Source organism: Lupinus angustifolius, chromosome LG06 (genome assembly GCF_001865875.1).
Source record: "Lupinus angustifolius cultivar Tanjil chromosome LG06, LupAngTanjil_v1.0, whole genome shotgun sequence".
Taxonomy (NCBI): domain Eukaryota; kingdom Viridiplantae; phylum Streptophyta; class Magnoliopsida; order Fabales; family Fabaceae; genus Lupinus; species Lupinus angustifolius.
The window spans coordinates 11,017,729-11,040,113 of NC_032014.1; the positions used below are offsets into that span (position 1 = coordinate 11,017,729).

The 22,385-nt window shown below is 33.8% G+C and overlaps 3 protein-coding genes across 6 annotated transcripts; all 3 read left to right on the forward strand.

The window, feature by feature from the left end:
* On the forward strand, positions 647-3,885 carry LOC109349817 (ninja-family protein mc410-like). 2 transcript variants are annotated; one of them, XR_002108041.1, is made up of 4 exons: positions 647-923; positions 1,404-2,504; positions 3,071-3,724; positions 3,797-3,885. XR_002108041.1 is itself a non-coding variant. In XM_019590811.1 (3 exons), the coding sequence occupies exons 2-3, from the start codon at positions 1,514-1,516 to the stop codon at positions 3,559-3,561; spliced, it is 1,482 nt and encodes a 493-aa protein (XP_019446356.1). In that variant the 5' UTR covers positions 647-923; positions 1,404-1,513; the 3' UTR covers positions 3,562-3,866. The 2 variants fall into 2 exon arrangements, 1 of the variants encoding a protein (XP_019446356.1); XM_019590811.1 differs by having other exon boundaries at positions 3,071-3,866.
* Positions 6,219-9,825, forward strand: LOC109349815 (probable glycosyltransferase At3g07620). Of its 2 annotated transcripts, none has more exons than XR_002108039.1 (5): positions 6,219-7,402; positions 7,491-7,621; positions 8,016-8,364; positions 8,861-9,624; positions 9,660-9,825. XR_002108039.1 is itself a non-coding variant. In XM_019590809.1 (5 exons), the coding sequence occupies exons 2-5, from the start codon at positions 6,581-6,583 to the stop codon at positions 9,530-9,532; spliced, it is 1,974 nt and encodes a 657-aa protein (XP_019446354.1). In that variant the 5' UTR covers positions 6,219-6,431; positions 6,480-6,580; the 3' UTR covers positions 9,533-9,825. The 2 variants fall into 2 exon arrangements, 1 of the variants encoding a protein (XP_019446354.1); XM_019590809.1 differs by having other exon boundaries at positions 6,219-6,431; positions 6,480-7,402; positions 8,861-9,825.
* On the forward strand, positions 15,116-18,722 carry LOC109349816 (probable glycosyltransferase At3g07620). 2 transcript variants are annotated; one of them, XR_002108040.1, is made up of 5 exons: positions 15,116-16,299; positions 16,388-16,518; positions 16,913-17,261; positions 17,758-18,521; positions 18,557-18,722. XR_002108040.1 is itself a non-coding variant. In XM_019590810.1 (5 exons), the coding sequence occupies exons 2-5, from the start codon at positions 15,478-15,480 to the stop codon at positions 18,427-18,429; spliced, it is 1,974 nt and encodes a 657-aa protein (XP_019446355.1). In that variant the 5' UTR covers positions 15,116-15,328; positions 15,377-15,477; the 3' UTR covers positions 18,430-18,722. The 2 variants fall into 2 exon arrangements, 1 of the variants encoding a protein (XP_019446355.1); XM_019590810.1 differs by having other exon boundaries at positions 15,116-15,328; positions 15,377-16,299; positions 17,758-18,722.

Genomic DNA, 22,385 nt, shown 5'->3' on the forward strand with positions numbered 1-22,385 from the left:
CACATTTAACATTATTTATTTTAATGACCGTTATTAAAAGTCATGCATTCGATACAAATAAAAATTAGAATGATATTTGTGAAAAATAGATGTTATTCTTAATGTTTATAAATGTGCAATAAATTATAAAATATTATATAATACTTAAATAAGAATGATGTTTGCATTCATCATGTTCTAAGGTGTCTTAATATATAGTGCTCTTAGGTATCTTATTATACATTTTATTAATATTGGATTGTTAAGGTAAAGATTTATATACTTCTATTATTTATTTGTATTTTAATGATAATTAAATGTGAATAATGGATAATACAATAACATTATATAAAACTTATGAATTTAATATATATAGATTGACAATGTAAGTGTTGTTTTATACTGTCAAAAAATTATCTATCATTCATATATTAATTATCATTAACTCTAAAACAAAAGTAATATAAATCAATAATAGTTTATGGACTAACAATATAAAAAACTGCATAAATTTTAAACTCAAAACTCCATACATTAATATGTGTAACTCATGGACAAGGACAAAAAAATAACATGGTTGCCCAACTTAGGACTAATTTACCGTGCAACAACAAACATGTTTTCTTACCGTGCAACAACAAACATGTTTACTTACCGTGACTCAATGAAATCTTAAACGATTAACATGAAAATCACATGCGCAGGGTTGAAATATTTAAAATAAAGAAATGCATACTATTGCTCTTATCAGATTCAATCTCTCTCGACCTTTTTAACCAATCCTCTTCTTTCAATCTTTTTTTTTCAGTTCCACGTTCTTCTCTCAACCTTCGATCCATGAATCAGAACACTTCAATTTTCAAATTGATGATTGTTCAGCTCAATTAACTTCTCTTCTGTTTGACCTTCTATTTTTATTTTTTATATCACTTCAGTTAAGTGAGGTAAGTTCTTTACTCAATTCACCCCTCTTATCTTTTATATAGATCTGACTTGTTGTTTTGATTTTGTAATTTTTGTTGTGTATTCTTAGATCTGTAGTTGAAGGGATTTTAACTAAGTCACTATTGTAGTCGTTGTTAACATTTTCTATCCAACTTAAAACCATGAAGTCTTACATGTGCTATATTGATGAATAAGTTTAATGCTTTTGTCTATTAGCAATAAATGAAATACCGATTAAAAAGGGGCGTCTCTATTGCACGAGGCTGCTCCGGTTAGTGGGGTCTGAGGAGGGTAGATGTATGCTCTCAAGTGGGGATGTTGTTTCAATGATTTGAACCCATGACCTCCAAGGTTGCGTGACTAACAAAATTACTGTTCTTTTGAGGCTCACCCTCTGAATGAAAACTGATTATGCATTATTTTTCATTATGCAAGTCTGTGATAATGCACCTGATGTTTGCCTTCTAAATTGAATGCAGGTATTTGAGGATGGTTACTCATTATAGGAAAGTGGTGTCACAAGACGGATTGTAATGAAGCTTGGGAGAAATTATGTGTGAACTGCTTTTATAGGCTTGGATATAACAATATGGAAGATGATAACGGGTTGGAGCTCAGCTTGGGTCTATCGTGTGGTGGTTCATCTGTCAAATCGAAGAATAAGGATGGTAGCTCCTCGGATACTAGGACAAAAGAGGTTGGTAGAAGTGACAAAAAAGTTGATGAATTCAAAGGCATCTTTGATGCTGCTCCTCAAAAATCAGATTCAGTTACTGGGATGGGAAGATCTGATTCTTCAAAACATGAGGAGAACTTCTTTAGTGACCTTTCGAAGGGTAGAGAAGAGAGTGCACCTTTGAGTTTAAATCAGAAAGGATTTTGGGCCGCAAATAGTATTAAACCTGTTGAATTTGAGGAAGACAAACAGTTAGAAGCAGTAAATAAACGGAAAATGCCTTTTGATGAGACAAGAAATCAAAAGAAGCATGAAAGTGGTGTTCATCATGCTGATTTACACGACAGGGCCAAAACACCACACATTTCTTTGACAGAAGATGGCTCAGCTGCTGAAAATGAAGATGTGGCAGATTCTGAAGTTGAGAACTCCACCTCTCGGCCTATCTCACACCACGGTGATGGTTCCAAACAATTCATGAGAGGTAGTGTTTCTTTTGATGCTCCAAAAAATGTTCGTGAAGTTGCTGACTCGAGTGCCATTAATGGGGAGAAAAGGTTACTGGGTTCATCAGAAAATAATTTTAAGAATACAAATTTGACTTATGGTGCTTCCTACTCTGTCCAACAAGTAAATATGATGAATTTGACTTACCCTACATCAGTTAAAGAATCCAACTCTGTCCGTGCACCGAGCCCTCAGACATCTGGAGCGATGCATGTGATGCCTGCTGAAACTCTTGAACGCTCAGGAGCCCATACTGTAAGTAGTGGAAGTTTGCCAGTGATGTTTGGCTATCCTTCTGTTCAGCTTCCGATGTTGGATAAGGATAACTCATGGGGTTCGGTCTCTTGTTCTCAACAGCTACACCCTTCCTTTGCTGGGAAGGGTCTACCAAATGCAGGTAATCATGATATGGATGGATTGAAAGCTGATGATCATAACCTTTATAAACTTCTAAAGTTACATGAATAAATGGTATGTGTATTTCAAATGTTTTGGATTGTACATTTATATTATATACATACATCGAGGGTGAGCCTCGGCACAACGGTAAGGTTGATTGTCTTGTGACTTGGAGGTCATGGTTTCAAATCCTGAGAACAACCTCTTCGCTTGTGAGGGTAAGGCTGTGTATATCTATCCTCCCCACACCCCACTAGGTGGGAGCCTCAAGCACTAGGCTGCTCTTTATTATATACAGACATCCTAATCACGAGGTTGATAAATTAAATCTAAACACTCTAAAGCCATTAGATAACTCGAATGCTAGTTAAGTAGTGCTTGGAGTCATTTCATGTCAAAAGCTAATCACATCTCCATTCATCTGTCTGTTCATTCAGCAGTTTAACATATGGCTTTTTTTTGCCCGACACCATTTTTAAGTTTCCTTTGTATCAATATGTCTTTACTGAGCTATTATCGGAAATCTGGTTGGACATGACATTATGCTGTTTTGTGTGGATGTAGCTGCCGTGCGTGTAATCCCAAATAAAACATCTGAGGCCATGCCATATGAAGGAAGACCACTAGAAAGACCCAAAGTTGGTGCAAAGCAGCGCCTCACTGAAGAAGGCTCTTCCACACAACCTGAAGATGTGAAGGGAAGCAGCACAAACTTGAGGGCAAAAGATGTATCAGACCAATCAACAGGAGAAGGGTCCACAGTTGATTTTTCAGTTATTAAGCCAGGTCTTGCTGCAGATGTGAAATTTGGTGGGGGTGGTTCCTGCCCGAACTTACCCTGGGTATCCACCACAGGTTCAAATGGTAAGACAATATCCGGTGTTACTTACAGATACAGCACTAATCAAATTAGAATTGTTTGTGCATGTCATGGTTCTCACATGACTCCTGAGGAGTTTATTCGACATGCTAATGATGACCAACCCAATCCTGAGGGCGGTGCAGTTTTGGGAGCAGTAGCAAATGGCAATCCGGCAGGCTCTACTCACAGGTAGATTATTGTAATATCAAAGTTCAAGTTCACCTATAGCTTTTAACGAGAGAATCTTGGAAATCAAGCTTTAATTTTATGTAATCAAAGAGATTCCTTACAATTTTTTCCCATGTATACATGTTGTGAAGCTACCTTCTATTAGTTGTATTTGAGCCGCAATCAAGGTTGCAGCAACAAGATGTTGTGTGGTTTCCTTTTTTGCCACCAAAAATAGCAGTATTAGCTCTGCACTCAAGATTGCAGTTGTATGCAATAATAGCCTACTATCTCTTGAATGGTAACTAAGCACTTGATTTTGTGGGTGTATATCTACTTATAAATCATTTAGTGAGTTAAAATCACAAATCATTTTAAATTAAATCAATGGTGAGTTCATAAGTATTCTGACAAGGAAAAGATTATTTTCGACGAATTTTTATCACTGAAAGTTCCCCCCTTTAGCACGTAGGATATATCAATGCTGTTTTGTGTCTGCTTTGTTTAACATAATTTTGGTTTCTTACTGTTTCTAAGTAGCTGAAACTGTAAATTTACTCATAGACAGCATTGAGCTTTCTTTATCTTGGCACCTTTTAACTAATTTTGTGTTTCTGAAGCTGTCTCTCTTGCACTTTTACTAACATAAATCCTTGACATTATTTAGGTCCATCAATTGTGTAACTCAATTCAATATCATTAGTGAGAGGCATGTTTTGGAACAACAGATTCTTATTCAAACAACAAATATTTAAATGTCTCAGCAAAATAGATTGAACAAGAGTGTGCTAATAATTTGTGTGTCCATTGTTTCATACCTGCACTATAAGGAAATATATAGTAAATGTTATTATTAGTTTTCCTTTCCCTTTTTACATTTAGCGCTCTTTCGATCTATCATATCCTATTTTTATTTTTTTAGATGGAAGTAAAGAATTATATTAAGTTCAACCAAACATCTTTACAAGACATAAGGGAGGATAAAATGAGTAGTACTGATCCACCTTTATCAACATCTTATTTAACTAAACCTTAAATTTAAACTATACAATCTTTCTTAATCATATCAGCTTGACATCAAATAACTATTCCTGATTCACAAAAAAAGAAAAGGAAATAATAACAATAATAAACTATATAGTCATGTAGTGAAAGTGAGAGATCAAAAGAATTTGGACTTAATATTTTTTGTATGAGCATTATTATAGGCATTAGGACATATAGACATACATGTAATTCGTGAATAAGTAGAAAGACCAAATTGAAAAGGTGTAATCAACTAGAAGAGTTTTATTTAAAAAAGATAGAAGAGTTTTGATAAAAGACCAAATTGAAAAGGTGTAATCAACTAGAAGAGTTTTATTTATAAAAAAAGATAGAAGAGTTTTGATAATCTAATAACAAGGTAGCCATCCCCTCCTCAACTGCTATAGAGCACATTATTTGGAAGAGAATAAAATGTATGCAACAATAATGCATGAGTTTTATAGTTACTATATTATATATCAGCCATGTTTAATAATTATTATTTGTCTGCAAAAAAATAATGCATTTAAATGATGGATAATATATTAACTGTGTATAAATATTACACTAATAGTATATAGATATTTGATTTTATTTAGAAAAGCACACAAACTTGATGCGCAGAAAACTAGGATTCCTCCATCAAATGGATTAAAATTACCTTTACACTCTTCATGCTGTTCCCAATCTCTCAAGGCCTGATGATGATTAATGGTTTAGTTGGATTTAATTTTATACTCACATATTTGATTCTCCTTAATAAATTGAGAAAAAAAATGGATGTATTTAGAGTGTAAAATTTTTATACAGAGTCAGTTCATCATCTACTATTCATTTTAATTATTATTCACTTTACAAAAATAATACAAATGGTGAATAATATATTGATTGTGAATAAATCTTTATACTAATAATATATAAATATTAATTTTGAGTTCCAATGTTGAACTAGACTAACCTGTGGATAGAAAAATATTTAATTTTTTTAATAATTTTGCCTGATAAATTTCTCCATGAGAAGAGCTTCAGCAGACATGAAAGGAAAGATTTTATGGCCCACCTTTAAAAAAAGAGTGGACCATTCCTCTCTATTTTTCACCCGTGATAGCAATATTTTTTGGTGTTAATTGCAAATGGTACACGTTAAAGAACTTTGTTGCAAAATTGTAAAATGAGGCTTAACCGGATATCATAACAATTAACAAAGTCCCACCACCCTCCTTTCTTAATCAACCCAAACTCTCTCATAAGTCATAACCTCTACCTACAGAGGTTCAATGTTCAGAAAGACCAAAATGTCAAGTTATAGTTCATTGTCTAAGAGTTGAAGGAAGGAAGCATATCTGCTGTCTTACTTACTTTTTGTACCACTTCATATATTATTACTTCTGATTAAAAAAATTATTGAAGTTAAAAACTATAATTATTAAATATAAATATTTTCCTGATCAATTATATCATGAGACATGGAGTGAAACAAAAGAATAGGAGAACATATGTGAACAAGTGAGGGAGGCTGTTGATGATACTAAAAAATCATAACCTTTATAATTGGATGAAGATCACTTATTTTATTATTTTTTGCTTTTAAAATTTTATTTTATTCACGTGTTAATGTATGATTGACACAATTGGAGACAATTGCTTCATCCTTGTAATTGAATGTTTATGCATCTAGATTTAACAAGATGCCTTTTGATTTCAATATTTTAATCAAATGGGATGCTTCCTATTTAGGGTTTTTTGCTAAATTTGGTAACTTTAATCTCTTCTGCTTCAGGGTTTCTCTGTTTAGCTCCAAGAAAGTTCAAGAATGGGAAAATAAAATAGAGAGAACTTCAATTGTCACTCATCACTTCACCGAGGTTAGTGCTGTAACTGCTCTATGCTGTCTCTTCCATTCTAGTAGAAACCAAGCAATTAATCTCCTTTCAAGCAGAGGGGTTGAAGTTATTTTTCAAGGAATGTTTATTTTTGGTTTTATCTCAGTTCTGAGTGAATATCTATAAGTGGATTAGATGTTTCAGTATTTTCATGAGTTACGTGATATGGGAAATAGAAGATTGTTGTTTCTGTTGGGAATAGTTGCTGTTACTTATTTACTGTTACAGTCAATGTTGGTTCCATATGGAAATAGAAATGGTCCTTGGTCTTCTTCATTGCCAGAAAATGATGAACACTTACATGATAAAGATAGCACTGTATCATTACATTCAACTACAAAGTATTCCACTGTTTGGAATCCAGTTACAGGTAATGCTTCCAAGGTTTCTAATTCTCCGGCTTTCATTGCTATGGTAAAAGAAGTGCATATTGAAGATGAAACTGAGCACCCTAATTGGATAAAGGAAATGCATAATGATGCAACGCGAGGTTTAGTCTCCGAGAGGAAAATCTCTAAAGATGATTTTGCACTTGGGGTAGATAGAAATGGTATTCATAGTTTACCCGAGGAGGAAAATGTTGGTAAAAATGACAGCTTGAAGATGGAGAGTTTTGGTTCCAATAGAAGTTTCATAACAATTTTGACCAAGGACACTGAGATTGGTTTTTCAGAAACGAAAAAGGGGATTTCACCAATTTCTCAATTGGTAGAGCATAAAAATATGGATTCAAAGGAGCATGAAAGAGTTGGTGGTCGTACGTCACAGAATGCAACTTCATCTACTAATATAGATCATCTCAAAAAATCTCCATGGAAAAATGATTCATATGGCTCAGATAATAGAACTGCAACGAGTATTAAAAAGATGAGGTGTAACATGCCGCCTAAGTCAAGAACATTGATACAGGAGATGAACCGTATACTAGTGCGCCGCCGTGCTTCTTCTCGTGCAATGGTATTAATATCTCTGCCAACTGAACTGATCACCTGGACAAGCTATTGTTATGGTTATTTTGAATCTTAAGTTCTACTTTTGTTTGCAGAAACCACGGTGGTCATCCAAACTTGACCGCGAAATTCTGTTTGCGAGGTCAGAGATTGAGCACGCTCCTTTAATAACAAATGACAAAGAACTTTATGCTCCTCTCTTTCGCAATCTTTCTATGTTCAAAAGGTAAGCCTTGACATATATCAGTTCTGAAACAAGCGTGTTCTGTTCCCACGTCCTTATCCTGATTGATCCTTAAAAGGTTTGGCCCTGGCTCCCCCCCTTAAGAAAAATAAAATGGAAGGGCTGGAAATGAAAGGATTTTAACATCTTGAATAGCTTACTTGTTCCTTAGCTCTATCATCATGCTGGAGTGTACCTCTGTCACAATCAACTATAGAAATTACTCAATTTGCATCATGAAATAGTGCCATAATCTTCATACTTTCTCTAAATATGACATTAGCCTTTAGATGTTTGGTCCTACTTGCCCTTTCTTGTCATTGTGTACCTGACTTATGGCTAAGCTATAGACCACAGTTCAAGTTTGTTTGACATTTTTTTATCATTGCATTCCCAGGAGCTATGAACTCATGGAACACACACTTAAGGTTTATATATACATGGATGGAAACAAACCAATCTTTCATCAACCTATACTTAAAGGACTATATGCCTCAGAGGGTTGGTTTATGAAATTGATGGAGCAAAACAAGCAATTTGTTGTGAAGGATCCTGCAAAGGCCCACCTGTTTTATATGCCATTTAGTTCACGAATGTTAGAATTCTCCCTTTATGTACGTAACTCTCATGATCGTACAAACCTCCGTCGGTATTTGAAGAACTATACAGATCAAATTTCTGAAAAATATCGTTACTTTAACAGAACTGGCGGTGCTGACCATTTTCTTGTTGCTTGCCATGATTGGGTATGCTGTGTGCTCGTTTTTCGTTTCCTTAACTCCACTTGCATGATGAATTAGCCACTGTTCAAAATTCTTAGACTGTTTATTATGATAGTTGAATGAGAAACGATATTTGCACTTCATTGTTTTTAGAAAATAAAAGAAAGAGAGATGTTGGAATGTGTGTTTTCTTGTTTTATTGCCTAAAAGAGAAGTGATGTAGGAATGGTTTATAGAAAATGATGTGAAAATACTATCCCTCTAGTAGAATTTTATGTATGTTTGATGTTTTGTAATGTGACATATTCACTTCCTAGAAGTTCTATTTATCCTGCAACCTTTTTGTTGTACATTATATTCTAAATTAATAGACCACTCTCACATGAGTTCTTCTGCTGAACTACATCATCTTTACTTCTCTACTGTAGTTTGCATGTCAGTTAATAAATCAGCTTCATGTGTGTACCATAACACTCTTTTTTGTGCACATAGCTAAACATCTTCAACTGGATTTTTGCAGGCTCCATATGAAACAAGGCACCATATGGAATACTGCATAAAAGCCCTCTGCAATGCTGATGTAACTCAAGGATTCAAAATAGGCAGGGACGTTTCGCTTCCAGAAACTTATGTTCGATCGGCGAGAAATCCTCAGAGAGATCTGGGAGGAAAGCTTCCTTATCAAAGGCCTATTCTTGCGTTCTATGCTGGAAGCATGCATGGATATTTGCGTCCGATATTGTTAAAGCACTGGAAGGACAAAGACTCTGATATGAAGATATTTGGCCCAATGCCTCCGGGTGTTGCAAGTAAAATGAATTACATCCAGCATATGAAGAGTAGCAAATACTGTATATGCCCAAAGGGGTATGAGGTCAACAGCCCCCGGGTGGTTGAAGCCATATTTTACAAGTGTGTGCCTGTGATTATATCTGATAACTTTGTGCCACCCTTTTTTGAGGTTTTAAATTGGGATGCATTCTCATTAATCCTTGCAGAGAAAGATATTCCAAACTTGAAGCACATACTTCTTTCAGTGCCTGAAGAGAAGTATCTAAAGTTGCAACTTGGGATCAGAAGGGTTCAGAAGCATTTTTTCTGGCATGCAAAGCCCTTGAAATATGACCTTTTCCACATGACCCTTCATTCAATTTGGTATAATAGAGTGTTTCAAATAAATGTGAGACAATGATGCAATGAACCCTCTGAACGAGACATCAGAAGCACATCTTCTAGAGTTTATGCAAAAAACTACTTGTCATGTGAAACATTGCTTCTTGTGAGATAAAGGGAATTACTGAGTATGCGATGGAATAGAGAGGAGGAACTAAGAATTTGTATTCTATGGCCTAGTTTGTTCTGTATGTGTATGTATATCAGTATATGTATCAGATTGAATGTATCTCAAGTTCTACTATACATCTCAAGAATGTATGAGAACTTAACTTTAAGCATGTAATATATATTACATGCGTGAATTTCACTAAGAACAGAGATTCACGAGACTTGGTGATTCCCATCGTGAAATTTAACCGTAGAAAAAATGGCAGCCTAGTGCATGAAGTTTCACTCAGTGAGGTTTGAGGAGAGTAGTATATTGGTAAAAGTATATTACTGACATGTATATTTTCAACCATATATTATTGAATTGGATAAAAAATGGAGAAAACAATATGGTAAATGCTTATATTGATGCATGGATTTCACGAAGAACCCCCTAACTTGTGATTGAATCATGTGACTTAGTAAATCTCTTAATGAGATTTAACTATATATTAATAAGAGTATATTACTTAACATCTCTGGGATCCTCTATAAATAAGAAAATGGAGAAAAGAATGGTGTAATTGTTGTTTATATTGTGCTTCATGATAAACTCCAATGATTAGTATGGTTTTAGAATAGGCTGCTAGTCTACTATAGAAATTCTCTGAACTCATGTTGCATTCTCTTCAACTTCCTAATAAAAAAATCAGAAATCCTATAGCTGCATCTGTTTTTGGTCTATTTTTTCACTGATATATACAACATAAGTTCATACCATTAAATAAAAATTCCAAAAGGACTTTCTTTTATCTCATTTTTTGTGGTTAATAGTGTGTTAATTTTATACTTTAGGGTGACATAAGGGCCATGGAGGATCTCACATATGAGAAACTGAAGGAGTTCATCATGAAGCACAAGCTCTCCTTGGACATTCCTCTTGTATTCTTGCAACTCTGACTCATATATCACATGCAGAACTTCCCTGGCTCTCTCTACTGAAATTTAGCAGAAAAGGAATCTTATTCATTTATCGAATCGGGACGCCAAGTTCTTGTGATGATTCCTGCATCCTGTTTGTTCCAGGATCAGTTATTGTAAGACCAAACATGAAGCTTGATCATGCTTGGATGGTGTACTCTTCAAAGAGTAGAAATTCTAATGAACCAGACGCTTGTGAAATATGTGAAGCTCTATTGGCTTTACTTGTAGAGCTTGGTAACACAAAAAGGTAAGTGGAACAAATTTTATAATGTGATATGCTTCAACATTTTTCCAAATTCAGTTTCTGTTTTGGTTCACCTTATGGTTGTGTTGTATGTTTATTTATGTAATGTGCAATCCAAATTTGAATAACATTTCTGAAACCTATCACCGAAATTATTTGCAGAAAGAGCGTCACGTTATAATAGAAGCAACTACAATGATAAGTTTTATTTGCAAAAAGGCATACCCACTTAACATAAAGCAACAATAAAAACAGCATATCTTAAAGCTGTGTTATGGCCGAATTCATAAACTTCTAGTACTCGATTCATTTGTGCTGATAGTGGATATTAGTGGACTGCATAAGCTCCCAAGATTTTGTCGTTGTCTTAGATTTTATCTTATATGTTGTCTCGTGTTAATAATAATGAAGCAAAAACAACAATAATAATAAAGATTTAAAAATAATTGACATGTCATTTTTATTGATACAAGATACTGTTTGATAAATGATTTGAGATAGAAGATGTCTCTTCCCAAAATATTTCAAAATTGTTACATGCTTAGTGTTAGGAGTGCTTCACATATTTCAACAAAATAGTAGTGGAGAGAGTTTAATAAAATTAAAATTAAGTTAATCTTTTGATCCCTATACTTTTGCTCAATTCTTAAATAGGTCTCTTTAGTTTAATATTTTTATAACTAAAATCTTATACTTTTTAAGAAGAATTAAAAAGGTCCTCGGTTAAATAGGTTTTCAATTTAATCCTCAATGATTATGAAATTTTGGTAACTCCCCTAAAACTTAGAATAGCAGTGAGTTATTTAAAACTTAATTTAAACAAGAGCATTTGAACTTGACAAGATTTACATTGTTATTTAATTCAAGAATACCGTGTTAGTAGCTCAGTGCATGGCTGTTAAAATTGCAATACTTGATTGGGCCATTAATAGTTTAGTCGGGGTTAAAATCTGAAAGTACAACCAAACAATATCCAAATTATGAGGCAAATATTGGCCACATCTCTCTAGTGTTAAGAATGATTGATGGATTGTCAATTGATATTTTCACATGAGCTATTCTCATATAAAACAAATGCATCAACAAGTAGAAAGATAATTTTTTTTAAAGCATTATATAATAATAATGATAAAGATAACACTGAGGAGCACTTTGGTATACAAGATATGATAGTTTGTATCATTTTATTTTAATCTAGAGTTTGTTGAATGTTGGTGCAAAGCAGCGCCTCACTGAAGAAGGCTCTTCCACACAACCTGAAGATGTGAAGGGAAGCAGCACAAACTTGAGGGCAAAAGATGTATCAGACCAATCAACAGGAGAAGGGTCCACAGTTGATTTTTCAGTTATTAAGCCAGGTCTTGCTGCAGATGTGAAATTTGGTGGGGGTGGTTCCTGCCCGAACTTACCCTGGGTATCCACCACAGGTTCAAATGGTAAGACAATATCCGGTGTTACTTACAGATACAGCACTAATCAAATTAGAATTGTTTGTGCATGTCATGGTTCTCACATGACTCCTGAGGAGTTTATTCGACATGCTAATGATGACCAACCCAATCCTGAGGGCGGTGCAGTTTTGGGAGCAATAGCAAATGGCAATCCTGCAGGCTCTGCTCACAGGTAGATTATTGTAATATCAAAGTTCAAGTTCACCTATAGCTTTTAACGAGAGAATCTTGGAAATCAAGCTTTAATTTTATGTAATCAAAGAGATTCCTTACAATTTTTTCCCATGTATACATGTTGTGAAGCTACCTTCTATTAGTTGTATTTGAGCCGCAATCAAGGTTGCAGCAACAAGATGTTGTGTGGTTTCCTTTTTTGCCACCAAAAATAGCAGTATTAGCTCTGCACTCAAGATTGCAGTTGTATGCAATAATAGCCTACTATCTCTTGAATGGTAACTAAGCACTTGATTTTGTGGGTGTATATCTACTTATAAATCATTTAGTGAGTTAAAATCACAAATCATTTTAAATTAAATCAATGGTGAGTTCATAAGTATTCTGACAAGGAAAAGATTATTTTCGACGAATTTTTATCACTGAAAGTTCCCCCCTTTAGCACGTAGGATATATCAATGCTGTTTTGTGTCTGCTTTGTTTAACATAATTTTGGTTTCTTACTGTTTCTAAGTAGCTGAAACTGTAAATTTACTCATAGACAGCATTGAGCTTTCTTTATCTTGGCACCTTTTAACTAATTTTGTGTTTCTGAAGCTGTCTCTCTTGCACTTTTACTAACATAAATCCTTGACATTATTTAGGTCCATCAATTGTGTAACTCAATTCAATATCATTAGTGAGAGGCATGTTTTGGAACAACAGATTCTTATTCAAACAACAAATATTTAAATGTCTCAGCAAAATAGATTGAACAAGAGTGTGCTAATAATTTGTGTGTCCATTGTTTCATACCTGCACTATAAGGAAATATATAGTAAATGTTATTATTAGTTTTCCTTTCCCTTTTTACATTTAGCGCTCTTTCGATCTATCATATCCTATTTTTATTTTTTTAGATGGAAGTAAAGAATTATATTAAGTTCAACCAAACATCTTTACAAGACATAAGGGAGGATAAAATGAGTAGTACTGATCCACCTTTATCAACATCTTATTTAACTAAACCTTAAATTTAAACTATACAATCTTTCTTAATCATATCAGCTTGACATCAAATAACTATTCCTGATTCACAAAAAAAGAAAAGGAAATAATAACAATAATAAACTATATAGTCATGTAGTGAAAGTGAGAGATCAAAAGAATTTGGACTTAATATTTTTTGTATGAGCATTATTATAGGCATTAGGACATATAGACATACATGTAATTCGTGAATAAGTAGAAAGACCAAATTGAAAAGGTGTAATCAACTAGAAGAGTTTTATTTAAAAAAGATAGAAGAGTTTTGATAAAAGACCAAATTGAAAAGGTGTAATCAACTAGAAGAGTTTTATTTATAAAAAAAGATAGAAGAGTTTTGATAATCTAATAACAAGGTAGCCATCCCCTCCTCAACTGCTATAGAGCACATTATTTGGAAGAGAATAAAATGTATGCAACAATAATGCATGAGTTTTATAGTTACTATATTATATATCAGCCATGTTTAATAATTATTATTTGTCTGCAAAAAAATAATGCATTTAAATGATGGATAATATATTAACTGTGTATAAATATTACACTAATAGTATATAGATATTTGATTTTATTTAGAAAAGCACACAAACTTGATGCGCAGAAAACTAGGATTCCTCCATCAAATGGATTAAAATTACCTTTACACTCTTCATGCTGTTCCCAATCTCTCAAGGCCTGATGATGATTAATGGTTTAGTTGGATTTAATTTTATACTCACATATTTGATTCTCCTTAATAAATTGAGAAAAAAAATGGATGTATTTAGAGTGTAAAATTTTTATACAGAGTCAGTTCATCATCTACTATTCATTTTAATTATTATTCACTTTACAAAAATAATACAAATGGTGAATAATATATTGATTGTGAATAAATCTTTATACTAATAATATATAAATATTAATTTTGAGTTCCAATGTTGAACTAGACTAACCTGTGGATAGAAAAATATTTAATTTTTTTAATAATTTTGCCTGATAAATTTCTCCATGAGAAGAGCTTCAGCAGACATGAAAGGAAAGATTTTATGGCCCACCTTTAAAAAAAGAGTGGACCATTCCTCTCTATTTTTCACCCGTGATAGCAATATTTTTTGGTGTTAATTGCAAATGGTACACGTTAAAGAACTTTGTTGCAAAATTGTAAAATGAGGCTTAACCGGATATCATAACAATTAACAAAGTCCCACCACCCTCCTTTCTTAATCAACCCAAACTCTCTCATAAGTCATAACCTCTACCTACAGAGGTTCAATGTTCAGAAAGACCAAAATGTCAAGTTATAGTTCATTGTCTAAGAGTTGAAGGAAGGAAGCATATCTGCTGTCTTACTTACTTTTTGTACCACTTCATATATTATTACTTCTGATTAAAAAAATTATTGAAGTTAAAAACTATAATTATTAAATATAAATATTTTCCTGATCAATTATATCATGAGACATGGAGTGAAACAAAAGAATAGGAGAACATATGTGAACAAGTGAGGGAGGCTGTTGATGATACTAAAAAATCATAACCTTTATAATTGGATGAAGATCACTTATTTTATTATTTTTTGCTTTTAAAATTTTATTTTATTCACGTGTTAATGTATGATTGACACAATTGGAGACAATTGCTTCATCCTTGTAATTGAATGTTTATGCATCTAGATTTAACAAGATGCCTTTTGATTTCAATATTTTAATCAAATGGGATGCTTCCTATTTAGGGTTTTTTGCTAAATTTGGTAACTTTAATCTCTTCTGCTTCAGGGTTTCTCTGTTTAGCTCCAAGAAAGTTCAAGAATGGGAAAATAAAATAGAGAGAACTTCAATTGTCACTCATCACTTCACCGAGGTTAGTGCTGTAACTGCTCTATGCTGTCTCTTCCATTCTAGTAGAAACCAAGCAATTAATCTCCTTTCAAGCAGAGGGGTTGAAGTTATTTTTCAAGGAATGTTTATTTTTGGTTTTATCTCAGTTCTGAGTGAATATCTATAAGTGGATTAGATGTTTCAGTATTTTCATGAGTTACGTGATATGGGAAATAGAAGATTGTTGTTTCTGTTGGGAATAGTTGCTGTTACTTATTTACTGTTACAGTCAATGTTGGTTCCATATGGAAATAGAAATGGTCCTTGGTCTTCTTCATTGCCAGAAAATGATGAACACTTACATGATAAAGATAGCACTGTATCATTACATTCAACTACAAAGTATTCCACTGTTTGGAATCCAGTTACAGGTAATGCTTCCAAGGTTTCTAATTCTCCGGCTTTCATTGCTATGGTAAAAGAAGTGCATATTGAAGATGAAACTGAGCACCCTAATTGGATAAAGGAAATGCATAATGATGCAACGCGAGGTTTAGTCTCCGAGAGGAAAATCTCTAAAGATGATTTTGCACTTGGGGTAGATAGAAATGGTATTCATAGTTTACCCGAGGAGGAAAATGTTGGTAAAAATGACAGCTTGAAGATGGAGAGTTTTGGTTCCAATAGAAGTTTCATAACAATTTTGACCAAGGACACTGAGATTGGTTTTTCAGAAACGAAAAAGGGGATTTCACCAATTTCTCAATTGGTAGAGCATAAAAATATGGATTCAAAGGAGCATGAAAGAGTTGGTGGTCGTACGTCACAGAATGCAACTTCATCTACTAATATAGATCATCTCAAAAAATCTCCATGGAAAAATGATTCATATGGCTCAGATAATAGAACTGCAACGAGTATTAAAAAGATGAGGTGTAACATGCCGCCTAAGTCAAGAACATTGATACAGGAGATGAACCGTATACTAGTGCGCCGCCGTGCTTCTTCTCGTGCAATGGTATTAATATCTCTGCCAACTGAACTGATCACCTGGACAAGCTATTGTTATGGTTATTTTGAATCTTAAGTTCTACTTTTGTTTGCAGAAACCACGGTGGTCATCCAAACTTGACCGCGAAATTCTGTTTGCGAGGTCAGAGATTGAGCACGCTCCTTTAATAACAAATGACAAAGAACTTTATGCTCCTCTCTTTCGCAATCTTTCTATGTTCAAAAGGTAAGCCTTGACATATATCAGTTCTGAAACAAGCGTGTTCTGTTCCCACGTCCTTATCCTGATTGATCCTTAAAAGGTTTGGCCCTGGCTCCCCCCCTTAAGAAAAATAAAATGGAAGGGCTGGAAATGAAAGGATTTTAACATCTTGAATAGCTTACTTGTTCCTTAGCTCTATCATCATGCTGGAGTGTACCTCTGTCACAATCAACTATAGAAATTACTCAATTTGCATCATGAAATAGTGCCATAATCTTCATACTTTCTCTAAATATGACATTAGCCTTTAGATGTTTGGTCCTACTTGCCCTTTCTTGTCATTGTGTACCTGACTTATGGCTAAGCTATAGACCACAGTTCAAGTTTGTTTGACATTTTTTTATCATTGCATTCCCAGGAGCTATGAACTCATGGAACACACACTTAAGGTTTATATATACATGGATGGAAACAAACCAATCTTTCATCAACCTATACTTAAAGGACTATATGCCTCAGAGGGTTGGTTTATGAAATTGATGGAGCAAAACAAGCAATTTGTTGTGAAGGATCCTGCAAAGGCCCACCTGTTTTATATGCCATTTAGTTCACGAATGTTAGAATTCTCCCTTTATGTACGTAACTCTCATGATCGTACAAACCTCCGTCGGTATTTGAAGAACTATACAGATCAAATTTCTGAAAAATATCGTTACTTTAACAGAACTGGCGGTGCTGACCATTTTCTTGTTGCTTGCCATGATTGGGTATGCTGTGTGCTCGTTTTTCGTTTCCTTAACTCCACTTGCATGATGAATTAGCCACTGTTCAAAATTCTTAGACTGTTTATTATGATAGTTGAATGAGAAACGATATTTGCACTTCATTGTTTTTAGAAAATAAAAGAAAGAGAGATGTTGGAATGTGTGTTTTCTTGTTTTATTGCCTAAAAGAGAAGTGATGTAGGAATGGTTTATAGAAAATGATGTGAAAATACTATCCCTCTAGTAGAATTTTATGTATGTTTGATGTTTTGTAATGTGACATATTCACTTCCTAGAAGTTCTATTTATCCTGCAACCTTTTTGTTGTACATTATATTCTAAATTAATAGACCACTCTCACATGAGTTCTTCTGCTGAACTACATCATCTTTACTTCTCTACTGTAGTTTGCATGTCAGTTAATAAATCAGCTTCATGTGTGTACCATAACACTCTTTTTTGTGCACATAGCTAAACATCTTCAACTGGATTTTTGCAGGCTCCATATGAAACAAGGCACCATATGGAATACTGCATAAAAGCCCTCTGCAATGCTGATGTAACTCAAGGATTCAAAATAGGCAGGGACGTTTCGCTTCCAGAAACTTATGTTCGATCGGCGAGAAATCCTCAGAGAGATCTGGGAGGAAAGCTTCCTTATCAAAGGCCTATTCTTGCGTTCTATGCTGGAAGCATGCATGGATATTTGCGTCCGATATTGTTAAAGCACTGGAAGGACAAAGACTCTGATATGAAGATATTTGGCCCAATGCCTCCGGGTGTTGCAAGTAAAATGAATTACATCCAGCATATGAAGAGTAGCAAATACTGTATATGCCCAAAGGGGTATGAGGTCAACAGCCCCCGGGTGGTTGAAGCCATATTTTACAAGTGTGTGCCTGTGATTATATCTGATAACTTTGTGCCACCCTTTTTTGAGGTTTTAAATTGGGATGCATTCTCATTAATCCTTGCAGAGAAAGATATTCCAAACTTGAAGCACATACTTCTTTCAGTGCCTGAAGAGAAGTATCTAAAGTTGCAACTTGGGATCAGAAGGGTTCAGAAGCATTTTTTCTGGCATGCAAAGCCCTTGAAATATGACCTTTTCCACATGACCCTTCATTCAATTTGGTATAATAGAGTGTTTCAAATAAATGTGAGACAATGATGCAATGAACCCTCTGAACGAGACATCAGAAGCACATCTTCTAGAGTTTATGCAAAAAACTACTTGTCATGTGAAACATTGCTTCTTGTGAGATAAAGGGAATTACTGAGTATGCGATGGAATAGAGAGGAGGAACTAAGAATTTGTATTCTATGGCCTAGTTTGTTCTGTATGTGTATGTATATCAGTATATGTATCAGATTGAATGTATCTCAAGTTCTACTATACATCTCAAGAATGTATGAGAACTTAACTTTAAGCATGTAATATATATTACATGCGTGAATTTCACTAAGAACAGAGATTCACGAGACTTGGTGATTCCCATCGTGAAATTTAACCGTAGAAAAAATGGCAGCCTAGTGCATGAAGTTTCACTCAGTGAGGTTTGAGGAGAGTAGTATATTGGTAAAAGTATATTACTGACATGTATATTTTCAACCATATATTATTGAATTGGATAAAAAATGGAGAAAACAATATGGTAAATGCTTATATTGATGCATGGATTTCACGAAGAACCCCCTAACTTGTGATTGAATCATGTGACTTAGTAAATCTCTTAATGAGATTTAACTATATATTAATAAGAGTATATTACTTAACATCTCTGGGATCCTCTATAAATAAGAAAATGGAGAAAAGAATGGTGTAATTGTTGTTTATATTGTGCTTCATGATAAACTCCAATGATTAGTATGGTTTTAGAATAGGCTGCTAGTCTACTATAGAAATTCTCTGAACTCATGTTGCATTCTCTTCAACTTCCTAATAAAAAAATCAGAAATCCTATAGCTGCATCTGTTTTTGGTCTATTTTTTCACTGATATATACAACATAAGTTCATACCATTAAATAAAAATTCCAAAAGGACTTTCTTTTATCTCATTTTTTGTGGTTAATAGTGTGTTAATTTTATACTTTAGGGTGACATAAGGGCCATGGAGGATCTCACATATGAGAAACTGAAGGAGTTCATCATGAAGCACAAGCTCTCCTTGGACATTCCTCTTGTATTCTTGCAACTCTGACTCATATATCACATGCAGAACTTCCCTGGCTCTCTCTACTGAAATTTAGCAGAAAAGGAATCTTATTCATTTATCGAATCGGGACGCCAAGTTCTTGTGATGATTCCTGCATCCTGTTTGTTCCAGGATCAGTTATTGTAAGACCAAACATGAAGCTTGATCATGCTTGGATGGTGTACTCTTCAAAGAGTAGAAATTCTAATGAACCAGACGCTTGTGAAATATGTGAAGCTCTATTGGCTTTACTTGTAGAGCTTGGTAACACAAAAAGGTAAGTGGAACAAATTTTATAATGTGATATGCTTCAACATTTTTCCAAATTCAGTTTCTGTTTTGGTTCACCTTATGGTTGTGTTGTATGTTTATTTATGTAATGTGCAATCCAAATTTGAATAACATTTCTGAAACCTATCACCGAAATTATTTGCAGAAAGAGCGTCACGTTATAATAGAAGCAACTACAATGATAAGTTTTATTTGCAAAAAGGCATACCCACTTAACATAAAGCAACAATAAAAACAGCATATCTTAAAGCTGTGTTATGGCCGAATTCATAAACTTCTAGTACTCGATTCATTTGTGCTGATAGTGGATATTAGTGGACTGCATAAGCTCCCAAGATTTTGTCGTTGTCTTAGATTTTATCTTATATGTTGTCTCGTGTTAATAATAATGAAGCAAAAACAACAATAATAATAAAGATTTAAAAATAATTGACATGTCATTTTTATTGATACAAGATACTGTTTGATAAATGATTTGAGATAGAAGATGTCTCTTCCCAAAATATTTCAAAATTGTTACATGCTTAGTGTTAGGAGTGCTTCACATATTTCAACAAAATAGTAGTGGAGAGAGTTTAATAAAATTAAAATTAAGTTAATCTTTTGATCCCTATACTTTTGCTCAATTCTTAAATAGGTCTCTTTAGTTTAATATTTTTATAACTAAAATCTTATACTTTTTAAGAAGAATTAAAAAGGTCCTCGGTTAAATAGGTTTTCAATTTAATCCTCAATGATTATGAAATTTTGGTAACTCCCCTAAAACTTAGAATAGCAGTGAGTTATTTAAAACTTAATTTAAACAAGAGCATTTGAACTTGACAAGATTTACATTGTTATTTAATTCAAGAATACCGTGTTAGTAGCTCAGTGCATGGCTGTTAAAATTGCAATACTTGATTGGGCCATTAATAGTTTAGTCGGGGTTAAAATCTGAAAGTACAACCAAACAATATCCAAATTATGAGGCAAATATTGGCCACATCTCTCTAGTGTTAAGAATGATTGATGGATTGTCAATTGATATTTTCACATGAGCTATTCTCATATAAAACAAATGCATCAACAAGTAGAAAGATAATTTTTTTTAAAGCATTATATAATAATAATGATAAAGATAACACTGAGGAGCACTTTGGTATACAAGATATGATAGTTTGTATCATTTTATTTTAATCTAGAGTTTGTTGAATCAACATAATAGAATATGACTATCCTATCGTATCCTATTTGGCTACAGGAAAAAATATCTAGTTTATCTACATATGTCTAATACCAATATCCATGTTAACCAAGTCTTGAGCACCCACTACATCAAACATTGTTATTAATCTGGACATAATTTCAAAATAGCCAAATTGTGCAACATTGTACCAAGCCAAACAAGAAACCTTATCCTTTTTTATGCTTTCCATTAAACACTCTTTAAACAAATGATAAAATTCCATTATCAAGTTAGGAACAACATCTGGAATATACAACAAGGAGTGAGAACTTTTGACATGGTACAAAGAGATGTATCCACAAGTTATGTTTTGTTGGAAGTCTCTCTAATAGTAGCTGTTAAGAGAAAGCACGAATTTTGAATATAGTTTAGTAACAATGGGGATATCATATGATATTACAAAACCAACCCAAAAACTTCGAACATAATCTTTTAGAATCAAAAAATTAAAGTAATTTTAAGTCATAGTAAATATGACAAGTTAAATCTTAAACAAATCTAATCTAATTAAGTGAGGGCCCAAAACTGTGGAGTATGGGTGGCAGTGTGGCACCTGAATTGCCCATGAATTAGATGATTCGAGATTAGATGCTATGCATCTTAACATATGGATCCACTCATTTAATACATCGTTTTGGGTTGAACAATTGATGTGTGTGTTAGAAATTTCTTATGATTGGTGAAATATTAATCCTACGATCTTGACATTTCATGATTCTCACGCACATATATGAATCAAATGGTGTAGTGTCATACCTGAATCCATGTTCCTGGATGTGCTCCTTTGATCCACGTTTCTGAAAGAGGTTTTGTGGTAAGATGACCTTCCTCAACCAAATCCCTGATTCCTCTTGGGACTTGCGTTTTCACTCTGATGGGGAGAGGAGAAAACTAAATTTGATTTGGTGTATTGGGGACCATAACCTTCCTGATGTGTTAACTAATAGGGTTCCCATTATCCCCTATTGGTTAACCTGATGGGTATCCACCCATTAAGCCCATATCCGTTATAACGTTTTAGAAATCTAAGGGGTGTCAGTAATTAGATCACTTATAATGTAACCTCGAAAATAAATAGCTGATATCATTGTATCAAATATATGATGCTCACCTTAATTAGAAATTTATAATTTCTAATAATCTCCCACTTGAGCTTCATATCTTCATGATACAATTATATCACAAGTTCTTTAGGCGCGCATCCGTATGCTATTTACGTTTAGACTTCTCCTTAATACAATCTGGTCCATCTCATATATTAACTATGGAACCACCGCGACTTTCATCACATTTAAGTGTGACTCGACCACGATGATCACCATATTAATATACTCAATGACATAGATCAAATATGGATGAGTGACATGGAAATGGCCCTTCTTTATTATTTAGTGAGATCAATCCAAAGTCTTTAA

Coding starts and splice junctions, on each gene's coding strand:
- LOC109349817 (XM_019590811.1), top strand. CDS start 1,514: ATGGAAGATGATAACGGGTTGGAGCTCAGCTTGGGTCTATCGTGTGGT. Junction 2,505..3,070: donor GAAGGGTCTACCAAATGCAG/GTAATCATGATA, acceptor GTGTGGATGTAG/CTGCCGTGCGTGTAATCCCA.
- LOC109349815 (XM_019590809.1), top strand. CDS start 6,581: ATGTTTCAGTATTTTCATGAGTTACGTGATATGGGAAATAGAAGATTG. Junction 7,403..7,490: donor GTGCTTCTTCTCGTGCAATG/GTATTAATATCT, acceptor TTTTGTTTGCAG/AAACCACGGTGGTCATCCAA. Junction 7,622..8,015: donor AATCTTTCTATGTTCAAAAG/GTAAGCCTTGAC, acceptor TTGCATTCCCAG/GAGCTATGAACTCATGGAAC.
- LOC109349816 (XM_019590810.1), top strand. CDS start 15,478: ATGTTTCAGTATTTTCATGAGTTACGTGATATGGGAAATAGAAGATTG. Junction 16,519..16,912: donor AATCTTTCTATGTTCAAAAG/GTAAGCCTTGAC, acceptor TTGCATTCCCAG/GAGCTATGAACTCATGGAAC. Junction 17,262..17,757: donor TTGTTGCTTGCCATGATTGG/GTATGCTGTGTG, acceptor GGATTTTTGCAG/GCTCCATATGAAACAAGGCA.